The sequence below is a fragment of the Squalius cephalus genome (assembly GCF_949319135.1).
Source record: "Squalius cephalus genome assembly, chromosome: 21".
NCBI lineage: Eukaryota > Metazoa > Chordata > Actinopteri > Cypriniformes > Leuciscidae > Squalius > Squalius cephalus.
Window position 1 is genome coordinate 14359962 of NC_137142.1, and position 22124 is coordinate 14382085.

At 37.1% G+C, this 22124-nt stretch overlaps 1 protein-coding gene across 6 annotated transcripts in view; it reads right to left on the reverse strand.

The window, feature by feature from the left end:
• adgrb3 (adhesion G protein-coupled receptor B3) overlaps positions 1-22124 on the reverse strand; it is a 184601-nt gene that overhangs the window by 16207 nt on the left and 146270 nt on the right. For all 6 annotated transcript variants that reach the window (XM_079854433.1, XM_079854431.1, XM_079854432.1 and 3 more), the window contains 4 exons: positions 20446-20549; positions 20256-20358; positions 3922-4072; positions 230-299 (listed from right to left, as the gene is read on the reverse strand). In XM_079854433.1, the coding sequence (XP_079710559.1) occupies positions 230-299; positions 3922-4072; positions 20256-20358; positions 20446-20549 (428 nt within the window). The remainder of the gene's footprint in view (positions 1-229; positions 300-3921; positions 4073-20255; positions 20359-20445; positions 20550-22124) is intronic.

Below are 22124 nucleotides of genomic sequence, written 5' to 3' on the forward strand. Positions count from 1 at the left end.
CATGAGAAACTTTTAGTGTGGAACAAGAACTCTAAAGAGATCTTAAAACACTGTTTATATCCAGGAATCCTCTGGAGAACTAGGTGGGACGGTTGCAGTCTCTTGGCTCTGACTCACTACTTCATGCTACTGTTTTAATTGGTAAGATTTTCCATGTGCTATGTGTGGGGTCTTTCACGTTTCTGGGTGAACATAAGGAACAAAAGTATAAAAAAGTGAGGTGTCTTACTATTGAGGTGTCCCATATCCTTTAGCTTTTGTGAATCCCATTGAGATAGCGACCACCAAGGCAGGTAATCCTTTAAAAGAGACACAGGAGTGTTGAAAGGCCACATACTGGGTAATCCTTTAGAGCAGGAGACTTTCACAGCACATGTACGGTAGCTTCAGTCAGAGGTCAAGCATAAGAAGAAACTAATGCGAGTGGTGCTTGTCCGTGTAAAACCAGCTTCTATGATGCTAAAGTGTGAAGATGCTACAGTTTCCCATATGACGTATGATTTTTTTTTTTTTTTTTTGCTGTTTTATCACGTTGCAAATGACATTTAATTCTACATATTCTTATATAAATAAAATATATTTAAAAAAATAAAATAATAATAATAATAATAATAATAATAATAATATATATATATATATATATATATATATATATATATATATATATATATAACACACATTTTTTGCATAGACATTGCCTTTTGAAACAATTGTTTTAAATTTAGTTAAAACACTCACTAATACCAGCTGATATCCAATATGGTACAAATATTTTTCACATCTCTAATCATGCACGTCTTCAGCAAAAACGTGTTTAGGGTTACATATTTGATTGATTAATTAACCCTAAACATGAGCAACAGTTGCCTAAGCAAACGCCACTGCAGATCTTCAGAAGCACTTCAGGTTTTCAAGTCAGGAACGACATAACTTCTAAATCGTTTGTGACATTTAAGCAGGTAAACAGTTTAATATGAACTCCCTGGAGTTTTACACTAAAAAACAGCATGTGAAATACAATTACCACACCTGCTTTTGAACAGAGAGGCTGGAACAATCAAACGGGTCTTGAGCTGAAGTATTATATCATATCTGCTATCTTTCTAATTCTCTCTCTCCATTTCTCTGTCTCTCATGTTTGCTGGTCTCGAGCAGGACTGCCATTATGAAAGGGCTCTTTCTGCTCCTGCCACTGTCCTGTGATCTGAATATTAACACCATCCCTCTCGCACTGGTGGCTGAATTTATTGATGCAATCAGCTTGTCTGAAGAACCAGCGAGGGGTCTTGTGGGCCTCCTCCCCTAACCAAAGCTCCACCCCTAGCCACCATGCAGTTTCATCCTCAACCAATCGGAAAAAGCACTGCAGTGCACACAACACCACTGTTTCATTTAGACTCTGGATGGATGAAAAAAGAGGGAATATCTGAGAAGGATTAATGAGTTTGACCTGGAAACTGTCCATAATGATATGGTTGTTCCATCACAGATATAAACTATACCTGTGGATTTATAGTTCAGCTGCACAAACACAGCATAGTCTGCCAGATAGTGAGACCGAAGTGCCTCTTGTGTTCCTATGACCTAAGTAGGGGTCATGCAATTAAACAGACCAGCTGTTGGTTTTTTGATCTTTAACAGATGTTTCAGATTAGTACTTTTCCACTGAGACACCATTTGGTTCCAAACGAAGCAAAAAAAAAAAAAAAAATTCAAATGAGATGAATTTAACAGACCACTGAATTAACCAAAAAAGATATTACTGCATGGCTGTTTACTATAGAATTCATTCAGGAAAAAAAAGTTTAGGGTAAAGATTATTCATCCTAAACAGCAGTGGCAGCAACTCAACGCATTGCTGAAGATCAAACAGAATCAGAATGAGATTTAAGTGACTTTAAACGTGGCATGGTTGTTGGTGCCAGATGGGCTGGTCTGTATTCGCAATATGTACCTAATAAAGTGGTCCCACATTTTTGTGCCTTGTCATGCTAGAGGTAGACATTAACAGAGGTGTAATGATCCGGAAGGTGGCTGCTAATATCCTTAACTTATTTTTGTCTGGTCGAACTCACTTCTTAACATCAGTTGTTAAGCGAATGGAGTCACGGACGGATGGAAAAGCAGGAGCAACAAGTTCATTTAATAGCAGATGTCACTTATCAAGTCTTCCGCCATTAAGCTCTGAGATACTGAAAACAAACCACTTCAGATCTAAAAGTGAGTCTTGTTTGATAAATGCTTTAATTCAAGAAACATTTCATCGATACCAATCATTTAATTAATCCACCATCAATGTTTATCGAAAAAGCCAAACTAATAAACGGTTCACATATCTATCTTTGTCTATCTTCTACTGTCATGTCTTTTTCCTCTGCACACAGCAAAACACTGCAATGATGGAAAGACAGAGCCTTGTTTGTTGCTAGGTAACTGGAGGGATGAGCGTTTGCTCTTCTGTAATCAATTTGATGTGTGTGTAAAGTGGTCCTGTGTAAGAAACCCCGGGGGAGGTATGGAACATACGAGACGATATTTCAAGGGGTCATTTACAGGAACTGAATTTTTTTAATTTTGTAATGTTTCCTGAGGTGCACATAAAATATCAAAAACTGTCATAATTTAGAAATAAAAGGCCATTTTCTACCCTGATTTTAGCCTCTGATTTAAACACTCTGCTGTGAGACTTCAGTGTAAACGCCCACTGCTGTGATTGGCTGACATCTTTGCATATGAAATAAGTATTACATGTGGAACTCTCTCGAAAACTTTTACTACGATTTTACTATTACAGCTGTCAAGATTAACTTATTGTGAAAAGTGTTGAATATAACATTATATTTAGATCTACTCCTGTCACATGAAATGTTGCATAATGAGGATTTTAGCCGATCACAGACATGTTGAGCGCATGAATGCAGTGATCTCATCATTGCAACTCGATTTCTACACTCTTACGAATGCTTTCATCATAACTAACAGTTCAAAGATTATGCAAGAGCATAGGCAGTGTCATTGATTATAACGGGAGTTTTGAAGAGAACTGTCACTGATAAACTCTCGCTTTTTGATTGACAGCCCCAGCTGATTATAAAGGGAGTGTTCTTTGATTGCTTTCTGTATATAACAATTACAATTTAAAAAACGGATTATTTTTAAGCTACTTAGAGAAACAATGTGAAGTTGATCATTTAGTCACTGGCTTGATTTACTCACTGACACATAAACAGCAATAAACAATTTTGAGACAAAGAACGTCTGACTGTACATAATCATATCAGAAATCATCGGTCACAGATCAGGCATTACAATTAACACGGTTACTTACATGTTGTGGCATTACTGTCGGGTCAGTTATCTTACAGTAAAAGACTGTTTGCAAAGCCTGCGCAAAAATGCGACTGATTTACAAAAAAAAAAAAAACTTGAGACATTCACATAGTTGAAAATAACTACTTTCCTAGCATTAGGGTTCTTTGGAAGCTAATGTTATTTTTAGTCCAGTGATTCTATATCTCTCTTCAGTTCACTAACGTGCCAGTGGACGAGGCCAAAGACGCGATGATGTAGAAGTAGGTGTTGGTTTGATTCTGCAGAGGCGGTCTTTCATTGCACTATTATGTCATAATGTGACAACCTTCCAAATGAGTCGTTTTCTGAGCTTGGATTCAATAAACTCTGTTTTTGGACTAACAAGTAAGTGTTGAGCTCTGAAACAGGATGTTTTTATAGTACAATGACCTCTTACATGTCAATTTTGAAAATTTTATTCCTCAATTCATGACGCCTTTTTACCCACTCACATTGTCTGTATTTGAGAAGTAAACACCAGCTGCATGATGATGATGGAGCAGTAAAATTGCACATAAGTAAAGAAAGAGGGAGAGATACTGTAAGTGTTATGGAGATCCAAGCACTCACCCCATCCCAGGCAGAGGAAGCGTTTCCGAATGAGCCTGGTCCGAACTTTCCCTGTCACAGCCATATAAGACTGCCAAGCTTCTGTCAAAACCCAGCAGAAGGACGCCAGGAAAAAGAAGTGCAGAAATGCAGTTGTCATCGTGCATATGCCCTGTCCATTGAACAGAGAGAGAGAGAGAGAGAGAGAGAGAGAGAGAGAGAGAGAGAGGGGAGGAAGGGATAAAATATTTTGAAACAAGTCATGTCTACATGAGGGTTTTTGGACTGTCAATTGAATATCACACAGCCAGACTTTGGGTGGAATTACTAAAATTCCCTTATTAAAATTACAGGAAATGTGAACTCACTGAAAAAAAAAAAAAAAATGGCTCCCTCAATGCACGTACTCCCTTTGATTTTCATGCAAGATGTTGTGAAAAGCCTGTGACTAAAGCCCCATTTGCACGGGATTAGTATTACCTGGTGAACTCTAGTCATTTGTAATAATTGCGGAGGTTGTCTGTGATCTTAATCCCGTGAGAATCGGCCATGTCTGTAATTTGTAAAGTAAAAATTCCTCTGCAAATGACCTATCACCTACCTACCAAACACAGAGGTCTTGTAAGAATATTAAACCTGTGCGAATCGGCATCTCAGTGATTTGGCCAGGATTTGGCAGAGTCGTATAATTTTTTTAAGGTTTTTGTTTCCTGTATGTTTCCGCGAGTGTTTTCATAGTATTTTGGGTGCTAGGTCATATCGCTATACACCATATAACAATTTGCAGAAAGAGAAAGCTGAAAACCATCAGAAGAGCAAAAACAAAAAGAATGATTAGTTGGAGACCATAGATGACATGTATAGCAGCATGTGGTAAGGAACATTCTTCTGTTTATAAAGACCTATAATGATAAGACATTTCCAAGCAATAGCCAATCCAAAATTCGCAAAATTCGGATATTACATCATATCCGGAAGACAAGTCAGTAAATTCTAGTAAAATCACAGGCTTCGCTTATACCATGCGAATGCGCCACAGAGAATTAAAATGTGGTGGGGTAATTTCTAAAACACACAAGGTCCACAGATAATACTAATCCCATGAGAATATGGCTTAAAAAAAGCGACAAACTCAGCTAGATCATAATTTAGGACCTGGCACTTTGACAGTATGTACCGTGTTCACAATGTGCTCTTGTGGATATGGGTTGGATTAAAATAATAATAATTTCATTTAGAGAAAATAATGGGGTCGTAAAGATATTTTTGGGAAATAATACTTTAATTCAGCAAGGATGCATTAAACTGATCAAAAATGACAGTAAAGACTTTTGTATTATTACAACAACAAAAAAAAAAAATCAAATCAATTCTAGTCTTTTGAACTTTATATTTCCTCCAAAATATTTAGCAGCAACTGCTTCCAATATGGATAATAATAAATTCTTCTTGAGCATCAAATCAGCATATTAGAATGATTTCTGAAGGATCACATGACACTGAAGAATGGAGTAATGATACTGAAAATTCCATCAGAGGAATTTTACAATTACATTTTAAAATATTAACAGAAAATAGTTATATTTAATTTGTAATAATATTTCACAATACTACTGTTTTTACTGTAATTAAAAAAAGGACAACACACTGCCACACTGCTCTCAAACCCTATTTTAATTGTGTACAAAAAAAGGTTTCACCCTACCGTCAGTTAATATAAATGAGTCAGTAGAGCAAGTTTAATATAAACTTAAACATACTGTGATATTGATATCATCCCACGCTTCTGATTCCAAATCTAGAAAATCTCACTGCAATTAAAACATGTGCTCTGGACATTATCAACACTTTGTCACCAATAGTGAGCAGACAGATACCCTCAGCACCAAAAGCACATCTTTCTCTTGACATGAGTATCTTTCCTCACTGAATTTGGCAGTCAGTGTGTCTCATGCAAATCTTTTAAGACTGGGATGATCAGCATGTGACAAAACACCTATTTCCTAAAACCGTGGTTCCCACTACATTTGACCAATGAACTTCCATGACATTTCCATTCGCTCTAAATTGCTTAGAAAAAAGTCTTGGGAATACATCAAGACAGTGAAATACTTTAGAGCAGTGCTTCTCAACCGGTGGTCGTGAGTCGCAAGACTGTTTTGAGTGGGTCGTGGAGTGTGCAGTTAAAAAAGACAACATGAACAACAAAAAACATCATTCTAAATGACTTATATTGAAAGATGTGCATAAAAGCTGTTGACTCTTCTGTCAGATATAGTTTAAGGAGTGCCTGAGAAAAACACGTTATTCACCTGAAACACCTGATTCAGTATCTGCTGTCAGATGAGATGTTGTCAGGCTATATGTCTGTCATTATTCTAATGTTTTTTTCATAACTTGTTACGAAATAAAAAGTCTCTCACCTCAGAAAAACAAACTTTCTTGTATATCACTTCACTATATATAAAGAGCAGATGAAATTACAAGCAGGTATGATGTTCATTCTATTCAGTTTCCATGCATTTCATTAACAGTTCATGTTATAATTGTGTATTTACCATGGTAACTGTAGTTTCCATAACACCAAAATACCAATTTATTTTCAATTTCTTATTATTTTGTATAGTTTTAAATGACTGTGGTGGCTCATAACAACGTACTAACTTTGACTTCTATTTAATAGCCTTACCTTATACTGATTATTCATCAGTGTTAGTGATATTCTTACAATTTATGTGTATGTTAAGTAAAGTACTTGTGTGTGTGTCAACCGTTTTTGTGAAATAAATTTGCTTGGTTTTTGAAAGCAAATCGACTGATTTGCTGAATAGTTGATATTAATGTTGTAAAATCCCTAAAATCGGATTGGTTGGTAGGAAAGACCATCAAGGATGCTGATACAGGAACATGTCTCAGGCAAAGCACATTAAGGCTAGTCGCCTACAAGTGAATCTTGTAGAGGGAGAACCTGGATGCTCATGGCATAGAAGAGAGCTGTGAGCACAGCTGACATGAGCCAGAGACAAGCTGGACGGAACGTAATGAAGACCCGGCTTCAACCTGCTCCCGGTCCACCTGATGTGGCCAAGACGAATGCTGTGAAAATGGATCAACTGGCAGCATGCGATGGGACACCTGATGCTGTTGAGCTCTCTCACACTGCCATAAAACCACAACTCCTCAGTAAACCAGCTTTCATGATTACATGCACACAACGTCCGGGAGATTTAGCTTGAAGTTCACAGCCAGGGTGCATCTAATCCAGACGACTTCTGGACCAATGTTCCCTTACGCATACACTGCTCCTTGACTTCCAGAATTAGAAGGACAAGAAGGTTATATAATTAGTATAATCTCTACAATTAGTATACAACTTTTTGGATCTTTTTATCACTTTTTATTGATAAACTACATTCTAAAGTTTAAGGTCTTATTTTTTGTGAATAAATGAATTACTTTTATTGAGCAAAGATGCCTTAAATTGATCAAAAGTGACAGTAAATACATTTACAATGTTACTAAAGATGTCTATTTAAGATAAAAATGCTGTTCTTTTGAACTTACAGTATGTTCATAAAATAATCCTGAAAAAATGCATCTCAGAATTTTTAAGCAGCACAACTGTTTTAAACATTGATGATAATAAAAAGAAATGTTTCTTGGGCGGCACATCAGATCATTCTGAAGATCATGTCACACTGAAGACTGGGAGTACTCGGGGGCGGGGCTTGTGTGGGGGCGGGGCAAGTCTGTCATGGCGACAATGAAAATATTTTAAATTAAAACACTGTAACGAAAATTAATGCTGATAAATAAAAATATGACATGCAAATGTCTATCAAAATATGAAAAAATGACTAGAAGAATAACAGATTGCTAGATTATCAATACATGTTTTCGAAAAAGAAACATAGCAGCTGCATGAGTTGAAGCTGAAGAGTGAATGAACACCAGTAAACTGAAGCCCGTTCTACATGACGCATCCTATATGAGATTAATCAGATAATCTAGATACGCAACATGAGCGTAATAATATTACAAATTGAACTGCCTTGAATTTCAATGTTGTTGTTTTTTAAGTCACGGCTATTACCGTTTAAATATAATATTTATATTAGTAAATCTCATGACATCAGTAAATATGTTAATAGATTTGTACTATACTCAGTATGAAATAAATGTATTTTAAATACATTTTGGTATAGGTTTTTTTCACTATGTTAAAGCAGAAGTAGGCCTAACCACTAGGCCACAGCTAAGGACTACATATCTAAGTACTTTTCAGTTAAATTTACACACTTAATGTTACATAAACACTTAGCGTTGCCTCCTCATACTCCACTGCTGGAAGATACTTTAAACTAGAGGTAAATACTTCAACTGGATCTTAACACCACATTTTCAGAGGCATTTCTAGGTGTCAGATGTGTTTCGTTCCATTTTCTGCCTAATGCTAGCTGCTTAGCAAACAAGATGGGAGGTGATGTGGCTGATGGCACATGCGTGTCACCCCAGGACCTCACAACCATATGGGCCAGTGCTAATGACTGATGAAGAAACACTTATGCCACAGAGCATAAATTAACTGCTATAAATACAGTATCGATTGACGCTATTAACAAGTAGCTTGCGTGCCTGTTTAGGCAAATACACATAGCAAAGAACTACAAACAGAAAAGAAACGAAGCATTGTTCCTCAGGTCTCCTATGATAACATCACACGAGGAACAAGGTGTGTTTGATCGCATTTGAGGGCACATGAAAGCCCCTAACCTGAGTGGGAATTTGACTTGTGGCTTTAAGTACCAAATGTACTATATCTGTATGCGTGTGGGTTTGCCTGAAGAGCTGGGCAGCAGAGGAAGTGGAGGGGGTGGCACACAGCCTCAGCTGAAATCCTGAGTACACAATGCCCTTTACAAAGGCAAATTGCCGGGAGATATTGAGCCCACTGTGTCTGTATCCATGGCAACAGAGGAAGTTCAAGAGAACAGTAAAGAACAACATAGCTGACGTAAAGGAAGGCGTGCGTGTGCGTGTGTGTGTGTATGTCGATGGGCTGACACTGGTGTGCTCTGCTGGAATCGGTGTACGCGAGCGTGAGGCCAGGGAGGGGTCGAGACATTAACTTTAAGGTTAGAGAGTTCATTTTCATACATGGACGATGACTCTCTGGTGTAATGCTAACTCACTTCAATAAGCTTCCGGACACAGTTTGAGGTTGAAGCAAATATGAAATAAGCCTATTTAATATGCTTCAAATTCAGAGAAATATTAAATCATGGCAAACAACGCGTAATGAGATTCATTTATGTATCCAGTTGGGTTTTCACTTATGAAACTGCATGTTTGAACTCTGGTGCACATGCAATGCCTGTACACTTCAATAAAATGCAATTAACTAATACATTAATGTAATGAATTGAAAGCAATTCAAAAATTAAAAATAGAACATTAATAATCAGATATCCTAAAGCTTTAATTGTGGAATAGCTTGTTTTACACAATGTTTTCTGAGAGTGTTCTCTGTTAAAGGGGTGGTTGATTATGATTTCACTTTTCTAACTTTAGCTAGTGTGTAATGCTGCTGTTTGAGCATAAACAACATCTGCACAGTTACGACGCTCAAAGTTCAAAGCAAAGGGAGATATTTTCTTCTAAAGAAATTGTTTAAGGACTACAACAAACGGCTGGTAGGGACTACACGACATTCCTCCAGGGTGATTGACATCACTAAGCCTAGAATTTACATAAACCCCACCACCGGGAACGTGATTTATGCTAATCAATAACCAGAAGATAACTACACATAAGCTACATAAATTCATCAACATGTAGACAACATATCTGAATGGTTAGTTGTGACTTCTTCTTGAATCTCTCCATCTTTGTCTGTCTCCGGTTTGAACATAAGGGGCTAAAAGTTTTTGAAATTTTCAGTGCATGTCTGTGTGAGGTAATCGAAGCTGCTAAGGACACGAGCTCTTGAAGCTCTGCCCTCTGTGCCAGGAGCAGCAGCTCATTTGCATTTAAAGGGACAGACACAAAAACGGTGCGTTTTTGCTCACCTTAAAAAAGTAACAATTTTAACATGCTATATAAAAATTATCTGTGGGGTATTTTGAGCTAAAACTTCACATACACACTTTGGGGACATCAAAGACTTATTTTACATCTTGTGAAAAGAGCATTATACCACCCCTTTAAAGTTCACAAATATGAGTTTTAATCCAAATAAAACAATAAAATAAAATAATCATGTTGGAATATATGAAGACTTCAGTCCGTCTGACATTTTTTCTTTTAAATGAGCATTTTTTTAATCAGGCTACTATGTTTAGGTTGAGTAATTTCACTTTAATAGTAATGAAAAGGTTATTAGTCAGTTATTGAGTCAGCCTTATTTTCAAAAACGTCACTTAAGTCAATTCATTGGTATTTACCAAGTTTAATCGTCTTTTTCTACAAAACAAGTCCATGTGTACTTTTTTTTTTGCAAAAAGTCTTGTCGTGGATGGAATAGAGCTGTTCTTTAACGTAAGTTACGTTAGTTCTGTCAGTTACAGCAGCACACGAAACACTTGTGTTTACATGCTACCCGTGAAATGCTGTCATTGCCACTGTAACGATTTTCTTATAGTTACATGCATTTTAATCAAAATAAAATAAAATAATGAAAACTTGAGATGCACTGCGAATCATCTTTAAGGTAAATCGTGACTCCCTGAATCATAATCGAATATTGAGGTGCCAAAATATTCCTGCACCTAATATTTTTCCCCCACCGGTCTCTGTATGCATTTGTCATATTGTACTTTACCAAGGGTGACTTTAAACAGAACTGCTCTCTTGGTTTTTACAGGAATGTGTTTACGTCATTCTATCACAGCACTCACACGTCGCGCAGGGACCAAGCTGTCAGAAGATAACTATAGAATACTGTCTTCATCACAAAGCTCAACTAAAAGGCTGGGGGAAAATAATACCACCCCAGATAACATCTACAGATGCCAATGTCACAAGTTTGCCAGTGCAGTAGGTCAGTTAGCCCATTAAGCTGTCATTAACTATTTATCATTCAGCTGTTCAAACATGAAAAAGACTGACTCATTTTATCCCAAGGCAAAGTTATAGATAAAACAAATTAGAGCATGTTTTTATTGAAAGCTATCTCGACAGATCATCAAAGTGGCTGATGTGTCAGAAGGATTCAAATCTTTGACTCTAAGCTAAATAATTTGATCTGTGAGTCATCCGTCACGGTTTCTTATCAACAGAGAATCCTTTCATTTCAGATGATTCTTCGAGGGAGCTTCAATATTCTCTTTGAAGAGGCGATTAAATGATGCCATGAATAATAATAAAAAAATAATGTAGCATAATCAAAGTCATTTAAAAGTAAATACGTGATGGGAATATGAGGTCACTGCATTGTCCTCTGCCAGTGAGACTCTACCAAGTGGAATAAACTTCTGATAATTGGAGGGAGCGACTTAAAATAATGAAACATTTAGGTAATTACCAAAGCCATTAAGCCAGTCCTGACTTTCAATTTTGTAACTGAGAAAAATTATCTAAGAAATTAAGACTTTTTTTTCAGGACGTCATAACTTGGATATTTTGCTCAATCAGCCAATTTTTTCCATTAAACCTCAATTAATTTATTATTTTATCTCTGTTTTTCTAATAATCATCTCAATGAAGCCTGTTTAACTCCGGTAATTTTACAGAATTATTGTACAGCTCTTTGGCAATGACCAGGTGACATGGACCAAAAAAAAAAAAATACAAGTATTCAATTTAAAAAGTATTCAATACTCCCTCTATTCCATTCATTATATTCTGAAGCTTCTATGGCAGCTTTCTGTGAAGAGCAGCTCAAATCTAAGCCAGAGCTGTAGTAGTAGTTTGTAATAGTGCAATGCTCTCACAGATCAGCACAATGTAAAGGAAGTGTTGATATTGTAAGCCGTGGTTAAGAGTCAGACTGACATGATGCTGATATCCAGGCCAATTAAGCCAGACTCATTATGCAACAGAAAAGAAAATGGCCCTATTCCTCCAGTCTGGATATTTCAGGGATCCTGCCTTCATCACACCCTTGAGCTGTAGAACAATATCTCAGTTTAACAACTATTTATTCACACTCTGTCAAGATTATTGTACGAAATGCTTTTCTCCTCACCAATTAATGTAACATACTACCCACATCTACCCTGATACAAACAGCACTATTCAGCTGTTTGAGCAGGATTGTTTCTGTTTTGACATAAATGTCTTTCCTACATTAATATTTATGACAAATGCTGCTGCTACACCAAGATATGAAAATGTTGCTTTCTATTATTCAACAGGTAAGGTAAAATAAAAGCAGACACTACACTAGTAGCATCTAAACAATTCATAAAGTATGGCTGCACTGATCTCTGCTTAATAGGAGCATATCTAGTATATTTACCACAAATAATACAGCATTTTCTTCTATAGTTTCCTTCACTGCTGCCTGGATTGACTATTACTAGTGTCAACGCTTACAAAATGAAAATTCCACAGGAAAAGTACATTTTAATGTTTTTCATCATGTTCAAACGTTATTCACATCGGTTCTTTCCAATCAAAATCCACCATGTTTGCGTTTGGAAAGGTGCCATGGGCTATCCTCACATCTTAGTACTTGAGAAGATAAACAAGTCAGCAACTGATCAAAAAGAAGTTGCACATAAATACAGACTAAATTACACACTAAATTATAGACTCGTCTTGAAGGTGAAGATTAGAATTATTTACCTCTGTAAACATGAGGTTTTTGAGGTCTGGTGAAAAACGATACTGAGAAACGTTCAGGAGAGCTGACCATCACTCCTTAAGAGAGCAGCTACAACATGATGCTTTTTCCTATCATTTAAAATCAATATGAAACAAAAAAGAACCATTTTTACTTTGTAATGCACATTTCGGGTCTTATGGCGGATGGTGCATCAGTGCACAATATTCAAAAATGTCTTTGCAATCTTCTATTAAACTATAAAATAAGCTCTGTCTTAGCAACAAGTTTCTTTTTTGGCTGACCACAAAAGGATTGTGCATTATACAGATCAGACTTTTAAATTCAAATTTAATTCCTGGATTTGAAATGAGGTAGCAGAATAGCATCTCTAATTTGAATGTTGGGAAGTAGAACTAAAATTAATTGAAATTTTAAGAAATTGTCTCGTTTAACTAGAAACGAAAGTTTGTCAAGACTGTCATGTTGGCCTTTTAAAAAGTTTAAAAAAGGTTTTAAGGTTGTATATGCTTTATGTACTTTGAATACTGATATAAACAGCAGTTGTTAGAACGACAGATAGAACGATAGAACGATAGAACGATAGATAGATAGATAGATAGATAGATAGATAGATAGATAGATAGATAGATAGATAGATAGATAGATAGATTTTTTTAAGTTAGACCAACTTATACTTTAAATTGAAAGTAAAAGTTCAGTGCCTCAAAGTGAATAAAGTCTGGTTCATATAAATCTGCCATTTCATTTGCTCTGACAACTAGTACATACTGGCACTCTGATCCTTCACAACGAGCCACAGGATTAAATGGCACCTTTTCTTGCAGCGAGAGATAAGAGGAAGTCTCTAAACACCATATAATAATCCTACAGCCCCATAAGACACCTTAGGTGCTTCTAATGGAATAAGAACAGACTTTGTGTCTGTCCGGCTTACTTTTTATAAGAACTACAGCACTGAACTTACGTCTTTACCTCTTAAAGAGTTAGTTCACCCAAAAATGAAATTTCTGTCATTAATTACTCACCCTCATGTCATTCCAAACCCGTAAGCCCTTCGTTCATCTTCAGAACACAAATGAAGATCTTTTTGATGAAATCCAAGAGGTCTCTGACTGCAACATTATTACCAATTTCAAGGCCCAGAAAGTAGTTAAGACATTGTTAAAATAGTCACTGTGACTACAGTGGTTCAACCTTAATGTTATGAAGTGCTGAGAATATTTTTGTGCACGAAAAAAAAAAAAAAAAAAAAAAATAAAGACTTCATTCAACAGTTTCTTCTCTTCCGTGTCAGTCTCTGACGCTGTTCACGTTGTAAACACAGAGCAGCGTTTCCGGGTTCTACTCCAGAACGCCGGCTCGGTATTGGCCGGATCCTGTGTCAGTAGCATGTGTCAGCGTGCAGATGTTGCAGTCTATGGAGGAGTCAGAAAGCTCTCAGATTTCATCAAAAATATTTTCATTTGTGTTCTGAAGATGAGCGAAGGGCTTATCGGTTTGGAATGACATGAGGGTGAGTAATTAATGACAGAAATGAAATTTTTGGATGAACTAACTCTTTTAGAGGTAAAGACGTATGTTCTGTGCTGTAGTTCTTATAAAGAATAAGTATCCGCTTATTCCATTAGCAGCACCTAAGGTCCGAATCCACTTTTGCTAGTTTAACGACAGGAAAAATAGTCTGTGCGCCCGGCGCATGGTCTAAAAGGGTTGTCCCTATTCTATTAATGAGTAATGGGTGTGTTTTGGGCGTAACATGGAATAAACCAATCAGATTCTCATCTCCCATTCCCTTTAAAAGCCAGTTGCGCTCACGCCATGGCGGATTTGAGATTTACATGGTGGAATTTGCAAGCAGAAAAACTGAGCGCTTCTCCAGAGAGGAAACAGATCTACGGGACAAAGTGCGCGCGCGTAGTGGACCCGCCTATAGGCGCATATTACAAACACGCTCTTTAAATAAAAAAAAATCTATTTCAGTTGCCTCAAAATAGCAACTGCGCCTGAACACACCTCGTTTTCAGACCAGCACGCCGATGGGCGCAAATGCATTTGGTATTTAAACAACATGGCGCAGGACGTGAAAATGATAACTGCGTCGGGCTGAAACTAGCAAAAAACACTTGCTGCATTGCGCCGGGTGTATGATAGGGCCCTATAACAACACACACTAGAAGAATACACAGTCATTTCTCATAGGTCTCATAAAGGGTCTACTGCACACACACAAACAAACAAAAACATTGACAAAAGGTCTATATTTGTGCCACATTTCAACTGACAAATCTCCTTTATTGAGAGCAGGTTTGTAATGAACATCTAAGGTTCCTATTATTTGCCATTTGTTGCATGTCCTCAGTTGCATGTTTTATTCATTAACCAATATAACCAAGTAAGAGGCATGTCTGTGCACCGTCTCCTACTTTCAAAGCTGACATTAAGTCAAATCTTATGAAGGCTCCAGACAACAGAAAAAAGAAAAGCACATTTTAAATAACTCACAGGGGGCTAAACCGTTGTCAGCAGCCTTAATCATTTCGTGGGAGGGTAGTTGAACCGCTTTACATCTTTGATGCAATAAGGACGTCAAGCCTTTGTTACACACAAAAAAAATGAATCATTCTATAATACAGCTTTTGCTTATAATAATAGTTGTTGATGGGTCAACATTTTTTAATTTCCCATTCATTGCCAGCAACCATATCACCTGTTGCCCAAGACTGGTTGCCCACTGAAGCTAAGCAGGGCTGAGCCTGGTCAGTACCTGAATGGGAAACCTCCTCCAAAAACTAGCTGCTAATAGAGGTGTTAATGAGGTCAGCAGGGGGTCTGTCTGTGTGGTCAGCAGGTGGTCTGTGTGAGTCCTAACGCCCCATTATAGTGATGGTGACACTATACTGTCAAAAAGCACCGTCCTTCAGATGAGACATTAAACTGGGGTCCTGACTCTCTGTGGTCATTAAAAATGTGGTCATTCAAATTTTTCGATGACTTTTGAAAAAAAAAAAAAGAGTAGTGGTGTATACTGGCCAAATTTGCCCAGTGGCCTCTGTCCATCATCATGGCCTCCTAATCATCTCCATATATACTCACTGGCTCTATCACTCTGTCTCCTCTCCACCAGTAAACTGGTGTGTGGTGGGCGTTCTGGCGCACTATGGCTGCCGTCGCATCATGCAGGTGGATGCAGCACATTGGTGGTGTTTTAAGGAGACTCCCCCCTTCCATATGTAAAGCGCTTTGAGTACCCAGAAAAGCGCTATATAAATGTAAACAAATTATTATAAACAGAAAAGCAGATTTGCATTCATTTGGGGAAAATGTTGAATCCTCCCTCATGCTAAATGTAAAATGACGTGGTGTGGAATTAAAAAAGAAGATGGCAGTGTTTATGATCAGCACTGACAGGCCTTCAGATCAGCTCAACGTTCAGAGAAGCCGCAGGCTGAGTGCTCTCTCTCGCATGGCCATCACGTCATATGTGTGACCTTCATCTGGAAGCACAAACCTGCACCCTCTGAGACACGTATCCATCGTCTTCGCCAGTGTGATGAAGCAGGAATTACACTAAATTGCTACTTGAGAGCGTGGCAAATGGCTGCAAAAAGAACTGGCAAGACAGTGATACACTAGAGAATGGCATTTTATTGTCATGGTAACACAGATGCACTGACCATTTAAAATGCTGTACTGATGCCTTAGAAGTGGACCGAGCAGAGGTCCAGATGTAATTATGGTCCATTAATGGAGGACCTGCTGCACTGCCGTCATTAAGACTTACACTGAGCGTTCTTAGAATAACGACATCAATAACGATAAATCATACCTCAACAAACTAAAGCAGATGCATGTCAAATTTTTATCTTATTTTTTTTATAAATGGCATGTTTAATGGCAAATATCCCATGAAGGCACCAAAGCTCTGTTCCAAAACCTTAAGGCATTATAGGCATGCTCCCAAACACAAAAAGCTGTTACAAAACGTAGGCAGCAAAACTATTTTGCCTTCAAAGAGATCTCGTTTTGGCTACATTTTAAAGGCAGTATCACATGTAGTGTTTACGAATAAGGAACTAACAGAATAAACTGCAATAAGCTTGTGAAATTGTTCATCCAAGATGGTGGATGGATGGAGAGGAAACTGAAAAGTTTCACATTGATACAAAATGTCATACATTGACTACGTTTACATGCACCCTCATAATGGGATTATAATGGGCAATATTGCGTTAAAACCTCATGTAAACACAATACTTTTATCAAACGAATGCGATTAAGCTCAATCGTAGTAACCACAATCACATAAAACTATATGGCGTATGCTGCTTTAAACAGGCATGTAAACACCGTAATTGCATTACAGCTCTGACCAAAGTGCACATGTGCTCGGACGTACATGGGTGACTTGTTTTTACACACTTTCATGAATGAACTTCATGAGTGACATTATTCTGAAGTTTTCAGACCGCTGCGCAGTCTCTGCTCCTTATCTTCATTCAGAAACGCTGTGAAAAACGTGACGGCAGCGTAGGCATCCCACTTACAGCGGCATTGCTATGTTTTTCGAATAATATTAACACACCTACTGTATGATAGTTCATTATTTGTGCTTTGCATTGGGATATGTGAAGAATTGCATTAAAATTAACATTTCTTAATGAATAATCAGAATAATGCAAATTGCATGTAAACAGGCGTGAAGAGTTTTGCTTGTGTCATGTAAACATCTTACTGCGAAGTCCTTACTCTGATTATTGTACAAAAAAAAAAAATATCTCTCATTATTGGTGCACACGTAAACATAGTCATTGTGAATGTTATTCTGTGCAAAGAAAAAACATTCAATAATTAATTACTGAATATTTAATCTTTGCACAGTTTTACATTTGTAAAAGTGCCATAAAACGAAACTTGGTTTTCATTGTTTCAAAAATGATTTTAGAATCATTGAGTCTCTAAAATATTAAAAATGGAGAGAATACATTCCTGCAGTGTTCAGTGTTTAAATAAATATGAATATTTTGGAAACTATGACGTGTATGGGACTGTTTTCTGTACAGATGTCGGTGTCCTAAGCACATGCCTGATTTGGATTTATTTAGTCTATTTAAACATATTTTTAAAGTTTTCTTTTTTGGTTTAAATAGTAATGCTTAATTTTGAACGCGTCGCTCTGAATTAATTAATAACTTTTTTATTTTATCTTATTAAATAATTAGAATAATTTCAAGCAGAATTACTATTAAAAAAAAAACATGTTTTATAGAACAAATAAAGCCAGCTTAATTAAAGTCTTTCTGTTTGTCCTAAAGGAACGCTTTTATAACCCATACGTCCTTAAGGTGCATTCAGAAGAATGCCAGTCAAGCATCTCACCAGGTGATGGAGCAGAGCTACAGTCAACGGCTTCTTTTGATCAGTTTAATGTAACAGGAAATTCATTTGTTTTAACCTTGGGAATTGACTTCCTTCCATCCCAGAACGCTCGTTAAAATTAGAATTGGAGAAAGCTCATGCCTTGTGCTGCCCTGAAACTGCGCTGAAATGTCTGACTGTGTGACTGAGTAATGTGTTATTCCCGCAGCAGCGTTGACTCACTCAGAAGCCCTATCTGTGTGGGCAGCGTAGGAATAACGTTCCACTCTGTGTAAACCCTCCTCTGATGATAACCAAAAACCACCAGCTGTGCTAGTCCTGACAAGCTTGTAAGCAGTGAGAAATCAACCTCTTTTATCTTGTTTACTCAAACGAGGGTAAATGAGCGTCATTTGTAAGCGTGAGAGTGAATAATTAATCTTTGTTCTTCCGAAGTTCTGCAATTTCCCATATCCAATCATCCCTGATGTTGAATTTGAAATGGTGAATGTGAGAAAATTTGACTCTAGGATCTACTGATCAGGATCTGCATCTTATAATTACATATTGAATGACTTATATACACCATCTCCACACAATGAGCTGGAAAAAAGAAATCATTTTGAGCGTTGCCATCTAGCTAGGAGCCTATTTAGTCCTATTTAAAATGAATTGCAGACATGTAAAGTGCTTTCACCCTACCTGGATTCTGAAATTTAGACGTTCCATTCACAACCATTCGCAACAAATGTTCAGATTCATGTGGGCTATGGATATTGCAGAGAGACTGTTATATAACTGAACCATTTGGACTGCTTCAAGTTTACTGTTATGCATATCTACTAATTATCATCACAAACAGGATGAACTTTAGTTAACTTTAGTTTAAGTTTTGCAAATAATAAACTTTAGTTTAAGTCTTGCAAATAATTGAATCTTTTTGTTACTCGTATCAGTGAGTATAAAGTATCCCAGCACACCACCAAAAAAAAACTTGACTCAACTATGATGAAAGACCGTTTAGACTTTATGGAAGCCGATCACTTGGAAAGAGGTTAGGATAGTTTAGATTTGGACGTCAAAACTCGCTCATCTCAGCGAGAACAATGAAACCGCAGCATGTAACAAAGTCAATCATTCAAAGCGTAAAAGTTTTATGTCTCGTTTGTGGAATTACAAACTCAAGAGCAAAAAAGTTCACAGTCACATGTCTATTCCATTTGTGGTTTACATGGACACAATCTTTCTGGTCTCGTACCTGCGTCCGTCCATTTTGCATTTGCGTTGTATAATTCAGACTGCAGCCAGCTGGATTCTGGCTAATGTATTTATTTCTCCTTGGCATTGGACACAGAGCGAAGTACTCACTTGCTAAAAATAACTGCCATGGCTTGCTGAGTACTAATTTAAGACTCAAATATAATCTAGTATACTGATAAACAATGGTGAAAAGAAGCTCATGCTTTTCTGAATGCGCAGAGGAAACCATTTAAATCGTTTAGGTTAATGTCTTCAAATCAGCAATAAAGAAATAAAATCCAACATCAGTGGTATCATAACTTTGGCTTCAAATACTGCTAAATACATGCCTTTAAAAAAAAGGTTCAGTTTAAATGAACCTATAACAAAAAGTGATTCATTTACCAGACATTTGCTAAATTAACCTAAACTGAAAATAGATGTACTGTACATAAATTGCTTACCACAAGAAAATAATGCAATTTGTTTATACAAACACAACAGCATATAACAGAATATGCAGCTCACTACACAAAAACTCGAACATCTGGATAGGTAGGTAGGTCACTTCAGAAAAAATTAGGCCAGCCAGCTTGAATTTAAGTGAGTCACAATGCCTCAAAATAGAGGAATTAAAACAATCTGGCGGGGTGGTATGATATACAAACAGCAGACAGAAAGTTCTTCACCAGTATTAAGTAAAAGCAATGTTTCGTTTACATTATAAACCCGTAAATGTCTAGATTGACATAATATTAGTGCAGAGAAGCTGTCTGGCATGCAAGACAAGCCTACAAAATCAGCCCACACGCAAGCCGAGAAATAAACATGAGCATCCAGAGTGGACATTTTGTTCAAGTACAAATCGACGCTCAAATTCTCAGTAAATGCTTGGTGGCCTTACGCAATTTCAATCTAATCTGGCAATATCGGAGTAAAATACATTAGAGACGGATAAAATTGAAATATTTACCGCATTGTGTGTCTGCGTCTGTCCAACTAGTATCAGGATGTTGGAGCAGATGATTGAAAGGCAGAAATTGATCAGAATGATTGATCTCTCTGACCTGATGTACCTGAAAAGAAATGGCATATCAAAGTTGCATTCCCCAAAAAGTGCAATGGCATTATTTGTAATATCCCTTGTACATCAATGCACTTACCTCCATAGAATACCATACACCACGGCCAGTGTGATCAAGGCCAGACAGGACAGACCACAGCCCACTATTAGTGTCACAGATGGAACCCCTGAGTACTCCATAGCCTGTGAATGGCACACAAGAGCTTCAGTGAGTGATTTTCAAACCCATGTACCACTAATAAAAGCCCATTTCAGTGCCTTGTAATAAAGCACATTACAGCGCACTAGCTTGTTGCAGCATAGCCATTTATACTGCACAAATTCAGAGGATTAAAGCACAAGCTTTTTTGGTCTCTAATTCATTTGTCCCCATTCAATCTCCCCTTCAAATAAATAAAAGGTGTTTTGCCCCCATACAAATGAATAGTGCTCATTATCAACAGGTGGGTGTTTAATGTCACAAGCCATAATTAACTAAAATACGTAACAATCTCTTTTAAGCCAAACCAGACCACTTTGATGTCATTTGGTAGGTATTTCCAGTAATGCAAGTGCAACTCCTTGAATCGGAAAACCTCCAAAATGGAATGTCTGGGTTACATTCGAATAACATGTAATCACATTAGAACTATGACACATTAAAATATCAAGTTAAGTCACCTTTATTTATTATATACAGCTTTACAGAGATAACAGGAAAATAAAGCAACTAAGTTTGTGCGAACAAAAAAATATGACAACAATGGTCCCATAAACTAATAAACTCTTTAGTTCAAATCATGGAAAATAGTGGTATTTTTAATGGCATTTACAAAAATAAAAAACGCTTCAATGAAAAGGGTGATTGGGTCTTTTAAAAGTAGGATAGGGGACTTTCATTTGTCTATCAAAAATGTGATTGGCTCTTTAAACTAAGGAGGGACTTTTGCCGACATATTGATTTGTTATAATTTCTCCTATATATTTGTATGCGACTGGACTGTCTCGGCCCCTGTGATGTCTCTCGTTTTGGTGTTTAAATGATGTAACATGCATCACTGGATGTTGACCATCATTTTGAGCACAGTTTAGAATCTCAGAACATAATGTGTGTACATATATTGTGTCCACAAACATATATAGGCCTATATATGACTACCTATCATCTTAAATAGTTGCTTGTATTAGGTTCACAGGCCTTAACTAAGCCCTGGCAGTGCATATCCCAGCTAGTCCCTTTATTTATGTCTTTTCCCCCAGAATTTCATCTGACAACCCCCTCAATCCAGCTCCCAGGAGTCACAAGTCATTGTGACATATCAGCCGTGCATTGCAATGATAGGAGTTATCAAACTTTGCCCCTGCTGAATCACGGAGACGCAAGACAACACCATCATTTTCACACGGGAGCCATTTATTCACTGACTGGTCACATGGGTAGAGAAAAAAATGGCTGCCTCTTACTCTGTAGAATAAAACAGCCATGTTTTGCTGTCTGCTGAATCTACTAGTAGAGACCACAGCTGATGGCACTGTATCTCAAATGTGAAGCTTATCCAAATGCTATGTGCAATACATAACAAAGGTAAAAGGTAGATTAATATTATACGGTTACATTAATCTACGTCAATGAGACGGGACCTTTAATAAGAGGATGAAGCCATTATTGCATAATAAGAAAGCTATCATTTATTTGCACAATCCAGGAATATCTGCACAATATCTCAACGCTAAGAATTATTTTATTCATATAAATATCTTATTTAATCTCACTGATAA